Source organism: Xylaria bambusicola (assembly GCF_022495145.1).
Source record: "Xylaria bambusicola strain CBS 139988 unplaced genomic scaffold F5B22scaffold_17, whole genome shotgun sequence".
Lineage (NCBI taxonomy): Eukaryota > Fungi > Ascomycota > Sordariomycetes > Xylariales > Xylariaceae > Xylaria > Xylaria bambusicola.
Genome location: NW_025953570.1, coordinates 607,994 through 630,127, shown reverse-complemented (window position 1 = coordinate 630,127; position 22,134 = coordinate 607,994). Strand labels below are relative to the sequence as shown.

The 22,134-nt window shown below is 48.7% G+C and overlaps 5 protein-coding genes across 5 annotated transcripts; 4 read left to right on the top strand and 1 right to left on the bottom strand.

Moving 5' to 3' along the window:
* Positions 1–3,588: 3,588 nt before the first annotated feature.
* Positions 3,589–9,480, top strand: F5B22DRAFT_123342 (uncharacterized protein). Its single transcript, XM_047968897.1, has 5 exons — positions 3,589–3,677; positions 3,823–4,054; positions 4,128–4,451; positions 4,548–8,749; positions 8,809–9,480. Exons 2-5 carry the CDS (start codon positions 3,895–3,897, stop codon positions 9,355–9,357), a joined length of 5,235 nt encoding a protein of 1,744 aa, XP_047831497.1. The 5' UTR covers positions 3,589–3,677; positions 3,823–3,894; the 3' UTR covers positions 9,358–9,480.
* Positions 9,481–14,002: 4,522 nt separating this feature from the next.
* On the top strand, positions 14,003–14,982 carry F5B22DRAFT_123324 (uncharacterized protein). The gene has a single exon (XM_047968896.1). The coding sequence runs from the start codon at positions 14,207–14,209 to the stop codon at positions 14,711–14,713; it is 507 nt and encodes a 168-aa protein (XP_047831496.1). The 5' UTR covers positions 14,003–14,206; the 3' UTR covers positions 14,714–14,982.
* A 1,324-nt stretch (positions 14,983–16,306) lies between these two features.
* Positions 16,307–17,654, top strand: F5B22DRAFT_123213 (carbohydrate esterase family 5 protein). The gene is made up of 2 exons (XM_047968895.1): positions 16,307–16,647; positions 16,701–17,654. The coding sequence occupies exons 1-2, from the start codon at positions 16,453–16,455 to the stop codon at positions 17,175–17,177; spliced, it is 672 nt and encodes a 223-aa protein (XP_047831495.1). The 5' UTR covers positions 16,307–16,452; the 3' UTR covers positions 17,178–17,654.
* Positions 17,655–18,567: 913 nt separating this feature from the next.
* On the top strand, positions 18,568–19,443 carry F5B22DRAFT_604427 (Thi4 family-domain-containing protein). The gene has a single exon (XM_047974799.1). It carries the CDS (start codon positions 18,679–18,681, stop codon positions 19,279–19,281), a length of 603 nt encoding a protein of 200 aa, XP_047831494.1. The 5' UTR covers positions 18,568–18,678; the 3' UTR covers positions 19,282–19,443.
* On the bottom strand, positions 19,444–22,124 carry F5B22DRAFT_604425 (uncharacterized protein). Its single transcript, XM_047974798.1, has 2 exons — positions 21,179–22,124; positions 19,444–21,105 (listed from the first exon to the last, which is right to left on the bottom strand). Exons 1-2 carry the CDS (start codon positions 21,684–21,686, stop codon positions 19,715–19,717), a joined length of 1,899 nt encoding a protein of 632 aa, XP_047831493.1. The 5' UTR covers positions 21,687–22,124; the 3' UTR covers positions 19,444–19,714.
* Between the last annotated feature and the right edge of the window lie 10 nt (positions 22,125–22,134).

Sequence of the window (22,134 nt, the reverse complement as noted above, 5' to 3'; positions counted from 1 at the left end):
CCAGATAAGGTGGGCTACGCGACGCGGCTCGATTCGATAGTGGAAATGACAAAAAGCCCGGAAACACAAACGCGACCCACGTGACCGCTTAGGTACTACTATGTATCATGTACTATGTACCCATGCATGTGTCAATTGGCCTCTTATTGCAAACTTCCATCTTTTACGCGCGTGGATGGTGATGATACTACCTAGTAGTAGGTAGGTAGATAGGCATGTGAACCTGTGATATACGTTGCATCAAGTTGTTCGCATTGTCGATCAATATCTGCATATATTATATTCACAATACATATAATAAGAAATTCATCTAAGTGCCTAGGGAATTGCTACCTACATGTACGCAGCGATTCGTAATATCAGATTGTATAAGCCGTACCCTGAGTACCTCACACCGGTAGCGTACAGTATAGGTAATCTACATAGGTAGGTAAGTGTTGTGTTAGAAGGAACAATAAACCTTCAAATTGAAATTGTGACAACAGGTGCCGGTGTGTTAAAATGACAGATGATGATACTTCAAGACCTGTCAGTAGGTATCTGCTGTAGAGGATCAAGCAATCCCTCAGTTCTTACCTACATATATACTCTATATATGTAGGTATTCGTCTACTTGATCGTTGGTAAAGCTATCAGCGATTCCTTTCTTACTAATCTTGTTGTGTAAGTAATGTCTGCAGATACAAGTAGTAGGAGCTCGGCCCCGGTGCATCCGTCAATCACCCAATTCGCAAGAGAGTGCTTACAAATGTCTAACAAATTGCGGCCTCATCCTTAGGATACAGGCGTAGTCTGAGGGGAAAGTGTAGGTACCGCGGCATGTGGGAGCGAAGGATCTCTCGTGATCCAACCCTTTTCCTCAGTTTGTCACAGTAGTTAGGTGATGAGGCCTGCATGGATATGCACGCTCAGGCAGCGGAGTCCCTGTCACACCCAGGACACACAACCTGGGAGGTTAGCAAAGTTAGGTAACACAGGTTCGGGAGATGGGCTGCAAAGGCCTGCACATAGTTAGTTCCTGCAGCATGCAAGAAACGAGAGACAAAATAACGGCGTTGGCGTAATGCCGAGAGGGGGTTGGTGCCTTGAGATGCCGGGACAGGAAGTGGCTGGGCGGAATGAGGTTTTACCGTTGCAACGAAGCTCCAACTTGATTCCCGGAACAGCAATACTCAGGTAGGTAGGGAGTCGGTAGGTAACGGTAGGCAGAGTAGTAGTAGAGTAGTGCCCATACTTTGATATCAATTTAGGAACTGATGAAACCCGTCTAGATGTGCATACTACTGGTATGCAGATAGGTTCATAGATGGGTTAATGCGGCGTTTATCTCGCGTTACTTGTGCTCATGATGCTGAGGCCGTCACCGACACTTCGAAACCTCTACATGCATACAACAGGTCTGTCACCAACAGCCTGCTTGCATATCAAGTATGTACAGGTCTGGCTCAGATGTAAGTAGTCGCCGAAGGGCGTCTCTCGCTACCTTGGATAGTATTAGATGACCTACCTACTGGTATGTGCCCAGCAGCTTTGTTGCATACATGATACGTGACAAGTTGCAGGCAAAGCATTGATGCATCAGACGCTGCTGTGCTCCGCTGTGCTCTGCTGTACTCTGCTGTACCTGTTACTGCAGTGCTGTGATGTCGTGGCACAACTGATGGTCCAGGGAAATCCATAATGTTTGGCGTCCGTAAATGGGGCTTCTCAGATCTTGCCGATGTTCGTGCGAAGAGCCCTTTTCTACTGGTAGGAGAGCTTCAGGAGTGTTAGATATCTACCTCAGTGTCTGTACGAAGATGTGTAGATGCACCCGGGTGGCTGAGAAATCCCCACAGGACAGACAGCCTTGAGGATCGAGATACGCGTAGAAACTGTATTACATGTGCGGAGTACCTATCCTACGGTACTGTACTGGACGGAAAGATCGAGAACTGTTACTAGGTAAAGCTGCAGTCCCAAGTTGAGGCAAATGGATGCTTGCCTGTACTGTAAGTAGATATCACATACATACTAAGCACTTAACGAGGCACGACCTCCCTTAGATCTTTGCATCTAGGTAGTAGATTATATACGCACAACATAGCTCGTCCAGGTCTCGTAGTAAGGCACATGCCAAACATATCATGGCATGGCCAATGTAGGTATTTAGGATTGCGTATCATGATGTGAGCACTTGCAAGTAGGAATGCGCCGGTCCCCCTCCACAGACCCCTACTATGTATGTACTTGAGTTATTAGCACGCTACTAGTACATAGTACTTGCAATGATACCGCACCATACCCGATCAGACCCGATACACACTAAGGCTGGTTAGTGGCTACACTAATGTCAGGACGCGTGGGATCATCTGTGGCTACTACGTAGGTAGATTCTCTGCTACTGTAGATATCCCAAATCTGGCTGTAGCGGCTCTGTTAGAGCTCTGTTAGAGGCGTTAGAGGCGTGTTGAAGGTTTGATGGGCAGCGTGGGTGCCCTACCTAATCTGCCCTAACTGGGTACCGTACCTTGTATCATGTAAGTAGGTAGTCGAGTAGTCTGGCCTTGCGAGCCTGACAACGCTGAAATTGTCCCGACTTCTGTCCTGACTTGGCCAATTTTCGGCTAGTGCGCACGACTTGTCGAGCATGCCACAGTGGATAGTCTAGAACATCATTGGCTGCCACTCTAAATCACTCCGTTGAATCGGGACAGGGTGACAGGGGGCTGGAAAGTAGGTACCCGAATCGAGCCTGGCGAGCCCTGGGCATCTACGGTATCTCACTACCTAAGGTAGGTACTAAGGACTACACTACGTAGTAGAGTAATGGCTGGTAAGGGCTGGTAAGGGCCTCAAATCTCCTCACATTCGATGATTTGATGCTCCGGTCTGGTCTGGTCTGGTCTGCTTTACACACCTCCAGATGCACTACGGAGCCTAGCCCAGGTTATGTACTACTTCCAAGGTTACTTTAATATGCGTAGCTTAATTACATGCAAATTGACAATCATACATAGTACAGCATTGCAATTTGTACATGCACAACCTAGGGAAGTAAGGTGAGACTAAAATAGGTAGTGCTGGGGTTAGTATAGTAGTTTGAGAGAAAAAGAGGAAAGACTGACAAGAAGAGCGAACGAGGAAAGAGATAGGAAGAGAGAAAGAAGGAAGGAAGAAAAAAAAAAGATAGAGGGTGAACAAGAAAAAAAAAAAAAAAAAAAAAAAAAAAAAAAAAAAAAAAAAAACCACCCAACCGCGTCTAATTTACCTACCCTCTCTCTCTGATCGGTACCCTCCTCCTGGCGTGACCCCGGATTTCATCGCATTTCACTCCTCCCCCTAATTCCGACTCCAGCCTGCTTTCTACAATCTTGTTCTTTCTTTTCCCTTTCGATCCATCCATCTCCCTCCTTGGTGCCTCGACGCACAGGACAGGGCAGGACATAATTCCCCAGCATCCCTTTATTGTAAACTAGTCTCTCACTTTCCGATCATTACTGCGCCTCCAGTATAGGCATGTTCTCGTGAATCGCGCTGCCGAACCACTACCTCTTTTATTACTAGTATCACTACTTGTTCAACTGCCTCTGCACCAATACTATTCGCGACGCATGACGCGGGTCTTCTAAGCCGCCCTGCCCAGGTCGAACAGGGTTGCTGTTTATGCTCAGCCTTTTTGATTGGACTTTCTTGAAGTAGGTAACGCAGTCAGATCTTGTTTTATGCCTTAAATCCTTTCTTTCCAATCATCTGTTTCAGCCCTGGCCAGCAACATACCGTCCAGATCCTTCCCGTCCCCTTCCTTATCGCGCTGCCGAGCCGGTACTTAACATTCTATAGTAGTCGCCAAAAATATCGTATCCTCACTCCGCAACTGAGACGAAGCGCGAAACGATTATCGTTGTTGCCAACATGGCGGCGTCGCCTCCTGGATCTCCTGTGCCGGCGCGACCGATGAGCGCTATGGTGAAGCCATCACCCAGGAGTAACAGCCGGTTGAGCATGACAAGTAAGGCTGGTGGTGGGAGTAGAGCCTCTGATGACGATGGCGGCCGTACTGCAGTCAAAGTTGGTAAGTGCTACTCGCATGCATACTATAATCCAAATTATCAGCGGCCACCAAGCTGACCGGTTGCCCTGAATAGCTGTTCGTGTGCGACCACCATTAAAACCCACCGATCCGGGTTTCGACCTCATTCCTCAGCGATTTCAAAGATCTATGGTCCAAACTACTTCAGACACAACTGTAGTAATCGAGTCACCACAGGGTAAAAAAGAATTCGTCTTTGATCGTGTCTTTAGCCCTAAGGTCGGTCAAGACGGCATCTGGAATTATCTCAACGAGAGTATCAACGCCTTTTTGCAAGGATATAATGTTTCTTTACTAGCCTATGGCCAGTCCGGTGCAGGAAAGTCTTATACAATGGGTACCTCGGGCCCTTCCGAACAAGGCGACCTTGATTCTATGGGTATGTCATGCATACTACACTTATTGATTGAGCCTCCACGCTTCTTGGTCACTCTGCCCATCCTTAGTTTAAAATGACTGATCAATTTGTACATAGGTGTTATTCCGCGCGCTGCTACAGAGTTGTTTGAAAAGCTCGAGGGTTCAACTACGACTTCGCGAAATCTCAACCGGGGCTCCATGTCTCAGCTTCGAACGCCTGCACGATACTCTATGCAGGCCCCCGCATCGAAACCCGTTGACAAGAACTGGCAGCTCAAGGCCACATATGTAGAAATATACAATGAACAGTTACGCGATTTGCTTCTCCCTGACACCGTCGGGCCACATGAAAGGAATACGGTTACTATTCGTGAGGATACCAAGGGTCATATTATCCTCACGGGACTGCGCCAAGTCGATATTCATTCGGCTGATGATTTGATGAATATTCTCAACTTTGGATCCACCATTCGGCAGACTGATGCGACGGCCGTTAATGCGAAATCGTCACGTTCTCATGCCGTGTTTACCTTGAACTTGATTCAACGCAAACCAAAAGCTACTCCGGGTGTGGAGAAACGATTCTCGGTACCATTGGAGGCGATGTCAGGTGGCGACGGTTGGGTTACAACGGACAGTAAGCTGCATTTCGTCGATTTAGCCGGCAGTGAACGTTTGAAGAATACCGGCGCGCAGGGCGAACGAGCTCGGGAAGGAATCTCCATCAACGCAGGTCTTGCTGCACTAGGCAAGGTGATCTCACAGCTTTCGTCCCGCCAGTCAGGATCTCATGTTTCATACCGAGACTCGCGCTTAACACGGCTACTCCAGGACTCTCTAGGTGGTAACGCGATTACTTATATGATAGCTTGCGTGACCCCAGCAGAATTCCACCTCAGTGAAACCTTGAATACAGTGCAATATGCTCAAAGAGCCCGAGATATTCAGAGCAAGCCAAGAATTCAACAAGTGGAAGATGGAGATAAGCAAGCGATCATTGAGCGTCTTAAGGCAGAGGTTGCCTTTTTGCGTGAACAGATCCGGAGTTCGGAGCGTGGAGGGGGGGAGAGACGGAACGTGGTGGTTGGCGAGAGGTCCGAGCGACAAAACGAACGGGAAACCGAGCTGCAGAACCAATTATTGGATATACAGGAAAACTACAATACGTTAGGCCAGCGTCATGCAAAGCTCATTGCGGAGATGGCCAAAGCCCGGGATAACGAAGCCGCAGAAAACCGGAATATGGATGAAACTCTTGGTGACAGTGCGACCGAGCGTCTGAACCGATCAAACTCCTTCGCACAGGCTGTTGAGCAAGTGGTCTTAGAATACGAAAAGACGATTCAATCGCTTGAGCAGTCCCTTTCCAGTACCCGAGCCACCCTTTCAAATACGGAAACTACTTTACTAGAGAAAGAAACGAAGTGCGCCTACGTTGAGACCATCAACAATCAGCTTACAGCTCGTGTGCAGAAATTGATGGATCGAGAAGCTAACACTGAAAGCTACCTGCATGATCTTGAGATTAAGCTCGACGGGCAAACTTCTGGCGAGGAGAAGAATGTAGCTATCATTCAAGAGCTGCGCAAGGAAATCGCTAGGATTCGAGAGAATGAAACAGCTTGCGAAGACTATATATCAACATTGGAGGAGCGCCTTGCAGAGTCTGATCAAGACCAAGAGCTAATGCAGCGCGAAATGGACCGGCTTGAACAAATCATTGAACGTCAACGTAGTCTTGGGAAGCTCGACAATTTACTATACGAATTAGATCATATCAAAGAGGATGATAACCACCCCAATACCGAAACCGAAGCCAAGCAGACACAAGGAATGGGGCACCGCCGTACCTTCTCTGAGCGCTCTAGCAAGAGCCATACAAGCCGCCCCAGTCAGAGTCTCCGTGAAGCGCTACCCAAAGTAGCCGAGGGAGTCGAGACCAAGGACGCGATCGAAGAGGAATCGACTGAAGCGGAACTAGCTAGGGCAACAAACGGAGATGAGTCCGGCAAAACAACCGAAAATGCAGATTCAGAATATCCACCTCAAAGCCCAGCTCAAACCCAGTTCGTGAACGATAAGCTTGAGACAGTTACCCAGGAGCTTGTTGACCTCCGAGTTGAGCACGAATCTACACTCAACGAATATGATTTACTCCATGCTAAGTATGAGGAATCTTTAAGAGCCTTAGCTGAATTACAAGATCAAATCGACGAAGCACGTCATCCCAACAGACAGCGCGACTCAGTTTTATCAGTCACTTCTCCAGATCAGACAAGACCGCCGTCTTTTTTATCCGATTCGAAGTTCAGCGATGGCAAAGACGAGACACATTTATCTTCGCAATCGCTCTCCTCGGAGCTATCCTCAGCTATGGAATCCCCTGCTACTACGGATACTACCGATACTGAAGGCCCTATCGAAACTGTCACGGAAGGTCCAAAAGCATCGGAGTCTAGCGAAACTCTAACTGTCGACACTTCAGTTAAAGACAACGCGGCCTTGGCTGAAGAGCTGAGCAAACTCAGGCTCCTCGCAAGCGAGAAAGAAGCTACTGAAAAGGAGCTTGCTGAGCGTTACGCTCAACTAGAAGAGCAACACCAAGAAACCTTGGATGTAGTAGAGGAGCTCAAGACCGAGATTGCGAAAGCCAGATATGCTGATCCGCCGTCTCCGAGAACCGCTGCCACGCCTGTCATTCGGCGAAAATCGAGCCAGAACGTCATGATTATTGATCGTGCGCATCGTTCTTTCGCTGCACTTCGAAACATTGCTGCTGAAAACTTCGAACAAGATCCTGATACTATGCAGAACTTTGAGGTTTACTTGAACTCCGCCATGCACGAACTTCATGCGAGGTCTGAGCGTATTCAAGAGCTAGAAGCTGACGTTGCGAATGCCAAGAAAGAGATGGAAACTAAAATGACAATCATTTCCGGCCTGACACGTGAACGCTCCAGTTTGAAATCTAGTCCAATGGATATCAGTGTCGTTGCGACGATGAGAGATCAATTAGAGCATAACGAACAGCAATTCAAAATAATGCAGGAGGCCCATGCTACCCGTGAGAAGGAACTTCAGGCCGAGGTCGAAGCCTTGCGTGCAGCAGCACAAGAAGCCACCGAGGCCAAAACTGCCTCTCCACCCGAAACCATCAACGGCGAAACTCATATCGAGGATCACACACTAGCTGCTACACAAGAGAGGAAAATTACCCAACTTGAGGCTGATCTTTCGGGTTGGGAAAGCAAACACCAAAGTGTTTTGGAGGCGATGCAACTTGCGGAGAAGCGAATGAAGGAGACGATTCAAACGTTGGAATCTGAGCTGTCTACTTTGAACGTCAAATTCGCCGAGGCCCAAGATATGGAGACTAAGATTGGTACTGAGGCCAAGGCGGCTGAGGCGCAGCATGAGAGCATGGTTGCCCTGCTCCGTGCCGAGATCAACGAGTACAAGACTATTATGGAGAAACACGATACCAAAGTTGCCGAGCTTGAACAAGCACATATTGCTACCAACGATCAGCTCACGAGCGAATTGCAAGCAAGAGAGCTAGCAGCAGCTGAGGCGAATAGCCATAAAGAGCTGATCAGCCAGCTTGAAGCCAAAATAGCCGAGCATGAGGGTGCGCTGAAGTCACATGAAAAGAACCTGCAGGAGCTTCACGCGGAACATAGTCGTCAAATCGAGGATATCCATGCCAGTTCTAAGCAGGACTACGATGCCCAACTCAATATCCTGATGGCTGAGCATGCGGAAAATATAAAACTGCTGGAGAGCGATGCTGCCGAAGCTTGCGACGAGCTTGTAAAGGTGACGAAGCAAATCTCCGAGGCCCTTGGTCTTGAGGTCACAGTCGATACTCTTTCAGAGCGCATTGAAGAATTACTTGCTTACCAGAGCGAACTGCGGGTAGAGCAAGAACGAAGCGCTGAGATCGAAAATCATGTTAACGAGCTATCAACAATCAACAACACGATCATGCGTGATCTAGAAGCTGTTAAATCAACGCTGAACGATATGCTACATGTGGATGGCAGTGACTTAAAGAGCCCCTACCCGTCTGTTCCTGAGCAATTGGCCGCTCTTCGCAAGAAGATGACTGAGCTCGACAATAAGAACAAGAAACAGTCACGCATAGTGGAAGAGCTTGAGGACCAGCTTCAAACCAACTTTGACCAGGCTCAAATCACCAACAATAGGCTGTCGATCCTACAGACAGAACGTAACGCTCAAATAGAGGAAGCGCATGCCGCTAAGATGAAGGCCGAAGCTGATTTAGATGCCATCCGACAGGAGTTGAGTGTCCTACAGGTAAGACTACAAAATTTCCCATCAAGAGCGAGTGTAATGGAAGTTAACAAGGTTACAAGGCTCGTATCGAAGAGACTGATGCGCCAAAGCGCACCAATTCGATGACGTCCCAAATGCGCAAAACTTCATCCGTTGTGTCGCTCCCCTCACCGCCACCAGCAATTCCGCTGCCGCCTCTGCCAGCAGGCGGTTCGACTTCTCCGGTTCCGCCTACGCCAACTGGTGGTAGACCAGCAAGCAACGATCTTGCCATGGCCCAGATTCGAGAGGACCAGGAGGCCCGGATCAAGAGTATTGAAAGACATTTGAACGCAGAGAGGCAGCTCACTGCTACACTAGAAGAAGCATTGACAGACCTCGAAAACCAATCCAAGAAAGTCAAGGCAGATGCTGAGGCGTGGAAGAAACGGGCTCAAGAACTAGAGGTGGAGAACAAGGACCTCAAAGAAAAACCGCCACAAGATCCCCGCTGGAGAGACAGTCTTCATCAAATCGAGGAAGAGCGCAAGAAGCGGCAAGAATCTGAACGTGCTCGTGCTCATCTGGAGGAACGCATGAATGCAATCAACCAGAAGAAAAAGAAGAAGGGCAGCCTCAACTGCTTCTAGATGTGGTCCAAACGTTTCGCACCGCCAATGCTTCGTCACGACAGCGGGTCTTCTCCAGCTACTTGTGGTACACATGTTTCAATTCGATCCACAAGTTACACTTACGACAGTGCGTATGCTGATTCACCCTTACTTTTCTTCTCTTTCTTATTATTCGCTTTCTTTTTGCAATGGCATACAGTAACTAAATCGCTCACGATCTCGATGGGGCATGATTTGAAGAGAGATGGCACGTGTATATTTTCATGAACGCCGATCCGGCTGATTCGAGAGGCCTTTCGCCTTTCATATTCAATGTTCGATATTGTTTGCTTGTGACTCGTCTACGAGACTGGGGAAACCTTGTAGCACAGGGGGGCTCGGGCCTAGCATGTTTGTTTTCTGCAAGATACCACTTCGCTTTCTTTCCAAGTGTTAATTCAATATTTCCCTGGTTGCTTGTCACCAATCTGTCTAATTGTTTTCACTCTTGTTGTCGACTTTTCGACGGGCTTTTGTGTATGTATGCCATATCGTTTTTGGACGAAGTGATGTCCGCCTTAAGTGACGCTATGTGCCGCACACACTCAAACTGCTTGCGTGTAGAGGACTACCACATCGATTAATGTACCATTGTCTATATAGCTTTTTACGAATTGTAAATACAATCAGAGTCTTTCTCAATAAAGGTGCATTCCATCGTTTCATTAACATACGCGTTTTTTATATAGTATTGGCTACTGCGCGATTCATCATGACGTTCAGGGGCGACGAATCACGGAGGACCGGAACCCAAGTACCTACTTAATATTGGTTTTTTTTATAACTAAGATCGCATGCAACGGCTTTCCCCCTCGGACCTTTCATCGTCTAAACGTCGGTAAGTCAGAAGTACGGGCTTACGCAGTTGACAGCTGTTGCGGCGTTGCTCAGCAAGACTCGCAGTTTCTTTCCTAATATTGCCTGCCTTTGTCGCTTATCCCCCTTCCTCTCCGCTACCTGCGTCCAGGACTGAAGGATAGGTTTTAGGACTATCGACTCCCAGCGGCGGTCGCGGTTTTGGTGGATGGGAAACGCGGAGGCTGTTTCGTCGACTAATAGGATGCGCGTCAGAGCCTTTTGCTACAGGCAGACTACGGGGGATCGAGCGGAAGCACGTGAAGAGCTGTTGTTGGTGATCAGCGAGGAGGATCATACTCGCATTGTTAGGTTATGTTGGGCCTTTGGGTGTCTATCGACACGTGTCAGTACTGGGAGTTTGCAAGATTCTTCGGACACGAATTATGACAGCATGTCTCGTTGAATACACAGGTTCGCAAGTTAGGCTGAAGCGAAGGTTTTAGGTACACCTCCCATGACTCCTGGCGACAGTGTAAGTATATTTCTGGCCGACGGCTCCAGCTGACATCATGTTCACCTCCGCGACACTGCCACACGCCTTGCCTGCCGATCATTTCATCAGCTGCGTTACCTATATGTAAAATTGAACCTGACCCAAAGCGATGATAAAAATAGTGTACCTAGTCGCTAGGTTGAAGGATTGTTTCCAGAAGTCAAGTAGTGTACCAAAACAGCACCTTTACCCACACTAAATTTCAAAAGTTCTGACAAGGATACATTTGGCGGTAGAGTGAGTACACTAAAAAGGCCCCCATACCATTGTCAATTCCGACTCTGCTACCTTCAAAGCCAGCCAAATAGCCAAACAAAATCAAATGACTAAATACATGTAAAATTTTTATAGAAGAAGCTTCAGGAGACATATCTCTGCTGATTATGTGTCTTTTCTATTTAACTGACCACTCTGTGCCAGGTGAAATAATAGAGTTTGTATGGAATACTGTGTGAGTGTCGCATTTTGGGTGTACTCATTCTGTAATGGTAACGGGATTCTCCATGCATGCATGATCTACAGTACGTTTCATTGCTGTCGAAGACATGGGAATGGACGATCAATTATTATAATCCACGGAATTTGTACTACGCGTGCTGATCTTGGTCGAACATGTCAACAATCGTCACCACGTGAAATCACGGTTGCTATCTTTGGCATCGCGGCAACGCACCGTAGCTCAGTGTGGGAGTCCAGTCTGAGTAATTATAACCTGGCCTAGTGGAAATAACATGAGCTACACTACACTAGTTATCTGTCTTATGGTAATCCCAAATGTTGTAGGCTTGCAAGTATGATATCGTTTCAGCACTCAAGATGTATCCCATCGTCAAATACTCTGCATACTATCCTTCGAAGGTTACGGTAGGTAGGATACATTCCACACTTAACAAATCAAATTTGACCAGCTGCCTCATTGTGTTATGTGTGTCGGTAGTCGAGATTCATGCTCATGCGCTTGGCACGACTTGCTATTCTTTCCCCAGTTCTACCCCAATGCTGCCCCCAATACTCCAATATTCGCCCAAGATAAGATGAGTAAGAGGGTCAAGGGCACCCAGCTCAGAACCAAGCTCAGATGAAGGTGTTAGAGTGGAGACACTACCAGCCCTGCCTGTCAACTACGCTATTTAGTAGAGACTTTAAATCCCTTGAGGTGTAGCGTGAGTCTGTAGTGTCGGCCATTCCATTTATCTGCTTACCTACCTACCAGTCTTGTGCAGAGGATTGTTTGAACACGAACCAGCGCTTTGACCGTTGGTGATCGATCGAGGAGAAACGACAGGACCGAGATGATGTCTAGAAAATGCGAATACTGTCCAGACTGTCCAAGCAATAGCATTACATCACTTACCAAATATACTAGGACTACCTATCACAGTGTCATTTAGATATTCGCAATCTAGTACCTATGGGACGAAGCGCCCCGAATCAAATACTTTGTGTGCGATACAGTTGGCAATCGCAAACCTTCAGACACATTCACATGTGCAACACCTGCCTTCTTGACTGGACGAGATTTTACGATATAGACTATAGACGTACAGACGGGAGTTGCACGGGCAGTGGATAATTCAAATCGTTTAGATGATAACGGCGCATACACCACTTAGACCACTGTAAGTAGACCCCATGTGTAAGACTACACATGCCTGATAGTGGAGGAGTTCTCTGGTTTCTCTTATCTAATTAGACTACCTATGCAGGGAAAGAAACAATAACTATTGTTTTATGATTTGCACTTACAGATACCGGGCAGTACTGGCCGGGTGCGTATACCTCCCTAACTAGTACAGACGCTACACTGAAACGAAGAAATAATTTGAGTATCGTCATCATCGTCACCATTTCCATCGCTGTACTAAGTCTATTACTAATAAGCCATGGATTGTAACTACTATAGTACCTACTGAGTAAAAACCTTGACAAGAATCCCGACTAAGTTCTTAACTAGGTCCTTCATGTTCTTCTAGAAACACTACTCAATCGCCGACTAATTAAGTAGTGTGTATGAATATGAGTCTTTAGACTCCCCAGTTGTGTCCATCCATGATTTCAAATTACTACTTTATATCAAGCCAGCGTCTCTGCTCGGCCAATCAGGACCGGTCTTCCTGGAGCCACCAACGGCATTCTCCTAGTGTAGGTAACCTGTAGGATTCAAGACAGCCAAGGCCGCCTTTACTGACCCTCCCTTGCTTACTTGGCTTGGCCAAACACCGCATCCCAGTCTCACAATGGTAGCATTCCATGATACCGATAGCAGAGTGTATCTACTTACAAAAGCTTTGTCGCAGCGTAGGGACGTACAGACTGTAGGTAGGATAGGTAGCGCACTCGTCAGATGCCATTTATATAATGTTACGCCACGATGCAGGCGGGAGTGAACACATAATAACCTATTTCGGTAACAGCCGAGACAAAGGGTCCTGCCGCCATTTCTATGGTTATCCTGACGTACAGGGCGTACGACAAAAGCAGCCTCGGAGGGTTTCTTGTTCTGTCAATGTGCGTGCCTATCGCGCCCATCACGCGGCAGCGAGATGTATGTACAATAGGTAGTACACTACCGACAGACTACGGTACATGTACGCTACGAATAAGCTTATTCATCTCAGCCAACACTACGCTTTGCTAGTAAAGGAAGGGGCCCAGGTGAGAATGAGGATAAGGATGGGCGGAAGGGCAAGGGTAAGGGTATTGGGCCAAGGGCCTATGAGACTGTGAAGAGGGGTGAGGTGAGACACAGGCAGACTTGACTTAGGCCCATTCCTTCGCCCAACGACGGCGAGATGTCAAATAGGCAAGGCCGACAAGTTCAATTTTAGACGGCGTGTGCATGGGTCCTGTCAGCAAACTGGGTCCTCGTCATGCAACTACTGTAGGCTATCCACGATGCCACTCAGATCGCTACGCTACACTAGCCAGCCATGTCGACAATACCGAGCGGTATACCGACAGCCGCAGCAAATCTTCGAGCATTATGTCGCACATCACATGTAGGAAGTACCATTGTCGATGGATCTACTCTAGTGAGCGTATCGAGCCCATCCAAAATTTCAAATCGTGAGCCACTCGACTTGGTTAGCGACATGTACTAGGCCGGGTAGCCCAAGTCTCACCACCGTCTTGGAGGAACAACAAGCATCCAAGACCATGTGTGTGTGTGGCGTACTGTCTTGGGTTGAGAGATAAGTGAGCAACAAGTGTCTATATAGATAGCCGAATCATCCCGATTGGTTTCGAGGCATATGAGCAGCGGCAATTTCTGGCTCTCGTGAGATATATAGTCCTACAAGGCATCCATCCATCGTTCCAACCCCAGGTTTCTTGTTCTTGTCCATCTCGACTTCCCCAGTCAGTCAGTCTAGACTTTCCTCGCATCGTACGATACATAGCCAGGACTGTACTGCGTACACTTATACAACTACCGTCTTGAACTTCATACCAAGCCGTTACTCAAAAACAACATTCAAGATGTCTGCCACAATGACTATGACCCAAACCCAGACCATGGTTCCCCTGGAGCGAACACGGTCTAGGTCAAACTCGGGATCGAAGGGCCGTCGGACACGCGTGCACTTCGAGATCGAAGATGCCACGCCCGAATTCTACGGCTCCAAATGGATCGATGTCCTCTCACTCTACTCGGGCTCCTCGAGCTACGAGGTTGCCATCGCGGCCCTTTGCTCGCTCGCCCTTTTCGTCGCCGTTGGTCAGGGCATTTTCGAGGGTCCTCAACTAGGAATAGTTGCTGTCCTCTTCCTTGCCTCCATTGTCCACTGGGCCTTGATGTTCTTCTTCTCGGGCCCTTCGTCTCCCAAGAATGACACACGTAAGTTACACTCTACCAGTCTTCAGAAAGTTGTTGCGGAAACTGATTCGGCTTTACAGCGCTCTCTCGTATCCGGTAATGGAACAATCTGCTTCGATGGGGCTACTTGGCAATGCCAGTATCCACGAGAGCTCTACAACTCTCGCTAGACTATCAAGCAGAGGCGTCAACATCAACATGACAATCATGACTGTCACCAACACCAACAATTCATACAAATATACCCAGCACTATCAGCCACCCATCACACATCTGGATGGACGAGTTACCGGCTTTTCTTCATTATCATTTGGGACTAGGGAATATTCAGGCGTTCATACAGCGTTATGAGGAAGGCTTTTGCATTAAGATTTCATAGATACCAGGACGGAGGCTAGACGCACGTTTTCATTCTTACACATCTGATAGACTCAGGCAGCATCTCATAGGGACAATTTGCATTGGGACTGTCGACCGGGACCATCTGGGCACCGAATGGGAAGGGCGAATTTATCGCTTACACTACCTTACGTATCTCTACTATAGGAGTTATTTCCATAGTACGAAGAGAGGACTTCAGCGACGAAAGCAGGAGCATACTTGTTTGGCAAAGGTCAATCATTAGACTAGGGTATGGATATTATAACATACCTCGAATGCACAGTTTTCGTTCAACGTACCCAGTTTACTCTTTGCACCTTCGTGATTCATGAACGAAATGATTGTACGTTGTAGACAGCCTATCCCTCTCAAGACTTGTATTGTAAGGCGAAGGAGGCCAAGATGCATAGCGAATCCTAGCCCACAAACATCACCGCATTCTTTGTCAACGGAATACGAATATTTCACCGATGCTGGGCGGCTCAGTCTCCTGCATATTGAGATAGTTGGCTCGTGTAGGGCGGGGAGATGTGACCCCTTCACAATTGACGGATAGAGACTTCAGCCACGATACGGAATCCGAAGATCGATGTGACCAACAGGTTCAGCTACGTCCACCGTGAGCGGAAAGCTCCGAAATATGACTTCAAGCAAGAGAGGCAGATCCTTCAGCTGTGGTCTGAATATATCGTTGTACTCGAGGATCGTCAGGTACCCGCTGCAAAAGTGGTGCTCCAGCCACGAGGACTGACATTTCAAAGCCAACACTACCCTGGTAGTCTCGTCCCCGTCGAAATCACGCAATACTTTACTATACCTACTCAAGATGAAGGGTTGGAGAATTAGTCACCATGGTTTGACAGACGTCTGCATGGCCGGACCAGGGTGGTTTCTGGATCAAGCATGACGTGCAGACGGAACTGCTCCATAAACACTTTATCTCCGCATCCCGTGATGCAACGAGCGCCTTTCGTTCACGCACAGAGCTCAAATCTACTTCGGGGAGGTGTCGAGGCCGGAGAAAGCCTCCCTATACAGGAATGTGCTATAGTCGTCCGCACTCCCGCTCTTTGCGCATACTGGATTAAAAGATCGGGGTGTGACATCGCAGGGAGAAAAGGTAGGTTGGTTCACTCCAATCTCTTGCAATATCGGACGCAAGAGTCCAATAAAGAGCTGCGATGGAACTCCGGTTTTCAGCTTCTATTGCCTTTCCTACGATATGGTTCGGCATGAAGGCTAGCGTAAACAGTCGAGTGGTCTACAGGAATGGCTGAGGACAATACCGCCTGGGTCTATGAAACCTTATTGATGCTCTGACCACACCCCCTACTCATATATCATCTTGGAGCGGGAAACTAGGTGTAGCTGGAATATCAGATTGATTAAATAGATGGTCATAGCCATTCCTGATGTCTCGTCATAGTAGTAGATATCTCGACAATCGAGTCAATGTAGCGCAAGTGCGATTTCCAAAGTCATACCCAATAGCTCTTCGTTTCATTGCCTTGAGATCTTCTTCTTCGACATGAAAATTTCAAGATGGTTTATTTCCGCAGCATTAACTTTTGTCGTAACGGCGAGTCCTATTAGCTTAGATACCACCGATGGCACCGTGTTAGATAGCCAGGCTACTGGCACTACTGCCAACGACTATGTCAATGGGGGTTGCAAGGACATCATTCTCTTTTATGCCCGAGGCAGCACTCAGCCAGGCAATATGGTAAGAACATGGGAAAACTTTGCCGAGATTTTAGCTAACAAGGACAATTTCAGGGAGACCAGCCGGGTCCTCAAACCGCGGATGGACTCATAGCAGCTCTAGGAGCCAGCAAGGTCGCAATCCAAGGGGTCGACTACAGTGCTAACATTCTCTTTAATCTATTGCCAGGAGGCTGTGACCCAACTGAGGCCAAAACCTTCGCGACACTGCTCACGGGCGCGGCACAGAAGTGCCCATCGTCTAAGCTCGTCGTTTCTGGGTACAGCCAAGGGGCGGCATTGGTACACGCTGCGGTCGAGCAGCTTGCCGCCTCAGCAAGAGCACGTATTTTCGCGGCAGTAACATATGGAGACACCCAGAAGAAACAAGACGGGGGCAAGATACCTAACTATGACGCCAATAAGACATTGATCCTGTGTAACGACGGAGATCGTGTTTGTGAAGGCACACTAGTCATTACGAGCGCTCATCTTGATTATACCCCGAAAGTCCCTACGGGCGTGAGTTTCATTGTTAGTAAAGTTACATGATACAGAAATCTCCTGAGTCAGGTCCGGCGAAGTCGGGGCATTGCAGTCGAAAGAAAAACGGTTCTCGGCGAATATTATCGAAAGGGCCAATATTTAGCATATATGATTCGCTCATTTACCAATTGAAACCGTGGGGTTTGTTCGTGAACACAAAACACATTGAATACTAATGCAAGACATCGGACGAACAGCGTCCACGTAGACTGTCGGGTATGGATTGATCCTCGGTGAGAATCGTTCAGTCTCACTCTAGATAACCAGTGTCTCCATAAATCACTCCACCCAGCCCGATTCTTGTCGATAGAGAGGGCCAGTCACAATCACGGACATTATCATCTCATACAGTTAGGGGGCAACGGCGTGAAACCGCTCATCACACTTCATTGGAGACAGTAGTCCGATATAGGTCGTCGTGACGACACCTTCTTCCTTACCCCGCTCCTCAGCGCTGTTATATCAAACATATGAAATTCCTCACAGAGCTTGCTCCTCTTCCCTTTTACTTCACTGGATTATCCTACGTATGAAAATATTTTGTAGAGTTATCCGCAGAAAAAAACGAATACATCGTGAGCCTCGCTGCTAGCGCTGACCCCTTCGCCGTTCTGGTCGAGGAGGAGACGTAGATCACACTGACTTTTCCATTTCTCACAGTATCTTCATCGGTACGCGCCGCGAATGGCCAGATCCATCTCGGAGGACATGTACCCTTGACGGGTTTATCCAGTGAAGGGGCCATCTTCGCGATGGCCCGCTATAACGAGTATCAACATGTCATCAGGTAACATCAGATCGGTGATGAGCCATGAGCCGGTGTTCGAGTCTCCGGGCGCCGATACTGACCGCGCTATCCCTGCCATTGATTGAGCACTCCTTTTGCGGCGTGGGACATCATGGTAGGGTTGTGTAGTCGGTATCGGGCTAAACCAAACGGAGCTCGTTCTGAGATTATACGGCGTTGAACTTGATCTGGATAATACCAGCGAAAGGATCATGCGCTCGATGTTTCACCCCTTTTTAGCTCGACTGTGCGCGATTGGCTGACACTGCGATCAGAATACATATATCACGCAACTTGATTTCAATATGGCACCAGCTGTGACTATGGACGTCGTTGAGCCCACCGCCCTCCCCCACAAGGGCGGTGTCCCGGTCGGCAATGGCAAGCCACGCGTCAACGAGGCCGTACAGACCGCCGATGGGAAATGGAAGGATTTCTCCTTCGAGCCTATCAGAGAATCTCAGGTCGCTCGCGCCATGGCCCGCCGATACTTCAACGATTTGGACACATACGCCGAGTCTGACGTTGTCATCGTGGGCGCGGGGTCTTGCGGTTTGAGCTCCGCATATACTCTTGCCAAAGCCCGTCCTGACTTGAAGATTGCCATTATAGAAGCCAGCGTGTCGCCCGGTATGGACTATATTATATAGAATATTGCGGGATATTAGCTAATAGACTCTAGGTGGTGGTGCCTGGCTCGGAGGCCAACTGTTCAGCGCCATGGTGATGCGCAAGCCAGCAGACAAGTTCCTGACGGAGCTAGGCATTCCCTTCGAAGACGAAGGGTCCTACGTCGTCGTTAAGCATGCTGCGCTGTTCACTTCGACCCTGCTTTCCAAGGTCCTTTCCTTTCCTAACGTGAAGCTCTTCAACGCCACGACTGTCGAGGACCTCATCACCCGGCGCGATGAGTCCGGCGGGATCCGCATCGCGGGTGTTGTGACCAACTGGACGCTCGTCGCGATGCATCATGACGACCAGTCCTGCATGGATCCCAGCACTATCAACGCGCCCGTCATCATCAGCACGACAGGCCACGATGGCCCGTTCGGCGCGTTCAGTGCCAAGCGCCTGGTTAGCATGCAGGCGCTCGATAAGCTCGGCGGCATGCGCGGGCTCGACATGAACTCAGCCGAGGACGCCATTGTTAAGGGCACGCGCGAGGTCGTCCCTGGTCTCATCTGTGGCGGAATGGAGCTGTCTGAGGTTGACGGAGCAAACCGTATGGGGCCGACCTTTGGCGCTATGGCGCTATCAGGTGTCAAGGCTGCCGAGGAGGTCATGCGAGTCTTTGAGATTCGCCAGAAGCAGAATTCTATCTAAAGCGGCGGGACTCTGAGGGTAATGAACACACAATGTATAAGAAACGAAACACACTGCAAGTACTTCTTGGATAGGCGAGTCATTCTTTAGGCAATTATTTGAATACGCTCGTTTCAATACATGTCTTCTAGCCAAAAGCACCCTGGTAATTCTTGCGATTAATGGGCTCTGAAGCGACTTGCGTGATGACGAATTCCGACCTGAGGCGCAGAATTTGAACATAGAACTCAGGGTCTTTCCCTAGTCCTCTGCTGTCCTAGTTTGTTTGACAGATAGTATTAAGTAGTCTATGTCCTGAGGTGATAGGATTATTCACCTCGATAAGTAGCCGGATCATGGAACCCCCCAACAAGCCCATCGAAGACGAAAGGCTAATATAAATGGTTACTGATAATAAACCAGAGACCCTGTCGTCTAACCTCCTCAATAGCTATTAATTCGTCCTTACGCGCCTGAGTCTATCTCTCCTATCATTATGGCGAAGATGTCGAGGCGGCACCCCTTTCTTGAGCTTATACACCTGAAACAACGTTGCACACGCGCCGAGCCAACCGAGTTCTTCCTTGCGCCATTTGATATCCTTCTTCTTCCTCCAATCGTCGCCATCTAGGCCGGAATTGACCTGTTGCGCAGGCGAGTCCTTCTTCCAGCGTTTCTCAACAATCATATCCGGTTCTTCGTCTTCATCTCCTCCCGCATGTCCGTCGTTCTCCTCTCCCTCCCTACCTTCAGCCCCCAAGACCGCTTCCGCAGGAACAGAATTCACCGAGAGACTATACGGCACCGCCATCCTGCCCGTCACAGGCACAGCATACTCGACATCGGGCTGCGGGAGTTCGTAGCTGGAACCCAAGCCCAGGTCCAAGTGCGAACTACCGCCAGACGAAGAACCTTTTCCAGACGCCGCGACCTCTACCCACACTTGCACCTTGCGGATCGAGTCGGCGTAGATGACCCCGAGCGTTAGGAGCGTCAGAGGCACGGTGACGGCCCAGAAGATCCAGAACTGCGCGTCCCCTGGCCCGAACGGCTCCTCGATGGCCAGGATCCCGGATACCACGGAAAAGGGGAGCAGTACGCCGCCCAGGTACGCCACGCGGTTCAGGGCGCGTTGGTTCTCCGCAGATGTAGAGTGGTGTCTGTTGGCATTGGCGTTGTTATCGTAGCTACAGTTATTATTATCATCTTTGTTCTTCGATTTACAATCGCATTTGTTTTCGCTCGTTTTCACCGCCGATATACCGAAACCATTAGCTGCCTGTATCGCGCTCAGCCTCCGTGATGGCGGATTCGCTGCGATAGTCGTTAGATTGCTGAGGAGTTGTGTCTGCCGGCTGAGCCGAGCGAGCAGCGCTTCCCATTCCGTCTTCGCGGGGTAAGGTCTTGCGTCTAGGAGGAAGTGGCTTTCTTGAGATGTATCGACTGCTTGTTGTCTCGCCCCACGCCATCGCCGCGAAACGTTCAAGTTTCGCTCCAAACAAACTAACGCATGCGAGAACAGGGGCGCGATCTCCGTCGAGAAAACAGATGGATCGAGGCTTGATGCCTCAAGGAAATCGGACCATTTGTCTAACATCAAGTCTTCGAAGAGTTCAAGGAGGTCTTCAGGACCTGAGCAGCCCTCCCGCAAGTTTTCACAGAGCATTGTCTCGAAACTCGGAATCTCATCCCCGAGAGGTACCATATTACCGTGAATGTCCATTTCATTCCAGGTTATCGGTATACCGTTCTCGTTCGGGACGGTCTTTCCTATGTAGGCCTTATACCGCCCCCGCGATACTCCTAAGGTCGGGTCTTCCCACGGCGCCCGATCTAGGAAGAGGACTATACATCATGCTCGTTAAACGATGCGGACTCCAGAGTAAGTGTGTGAGAAGGGGAAGATAAGTGAACTCACTGTGTGCTTTCTCAGAGAGCCAAACGGACGCCCGGCAGAGCATCACGCTATCGCTGGTGGCAGGCATCTTGTAGGTAGAGGGGTTGCTCACGAGGTCATTAAGGGTCACGGTATATCGCCTGTCATTGAGGGCACGAATAAGCTCGGGATAGTCATAGTGCGCCCAGGTGGCTTTGACCCTCGTCTTCCGCTGCCTATAGCTTCTTCTGCCGGTATGCGCATCGATAAATGAAGGCTCAATATCCGTCGCCTCCCTCAACACCAACTCGTAGTCCTCAGGCAACCCTCGGAAGACTAGCAGTTGGCGACTGTCATCGCCGTCTTCTTGAATGCATGTCCGTAGCTGAGCGACGCTGTCGATGTTTGTTTTGGTAATCTTAGTTCCCATCCACTTTAGTAAATATACTCCAGCCCCGTTTTCGGGGTTCGATCCGGGGGTTGACGTTGCCATAAATCCCGGTACGAGCGGCGCCGACCTCACTGATCTCGTGGTACTTGAATTCTCCATCTATGCATCGTGTCGCTTGATTTTTTCCTCATCCAGATTTTTATTTTGGATCCAGTATAAGACTATTCACTCTCTCGTAACAATAGAAACAAGAAAATTACCAAAGAAATATTGTTTCAGGGTCTATCCATCTGGAGTCTTCCTTAGTGCTTTATAGGACAATTGATTTTCGGCTTTTTGGTTGAAGAAAGCTACCAGCCAGCCTGATGTCACCCACCCACTTCACATCCAAAAGGGAAGTCGGTAGGTATTTGACTTAGTCGAGTACCGAGGCCGACGATTCCTAATATGAAATGCGATGCTAACTAAGCCAGCTAAGCTAGACTAGATACTAAATGGGCATGAATGCGCAAATAGCACAGAAGCTTGCGAAGGATATGGCGAGATATATATCGAACATAAAGTCTAATGAATAAATACTAGCGAGGGCTCTGTTTAGTGATTCAAG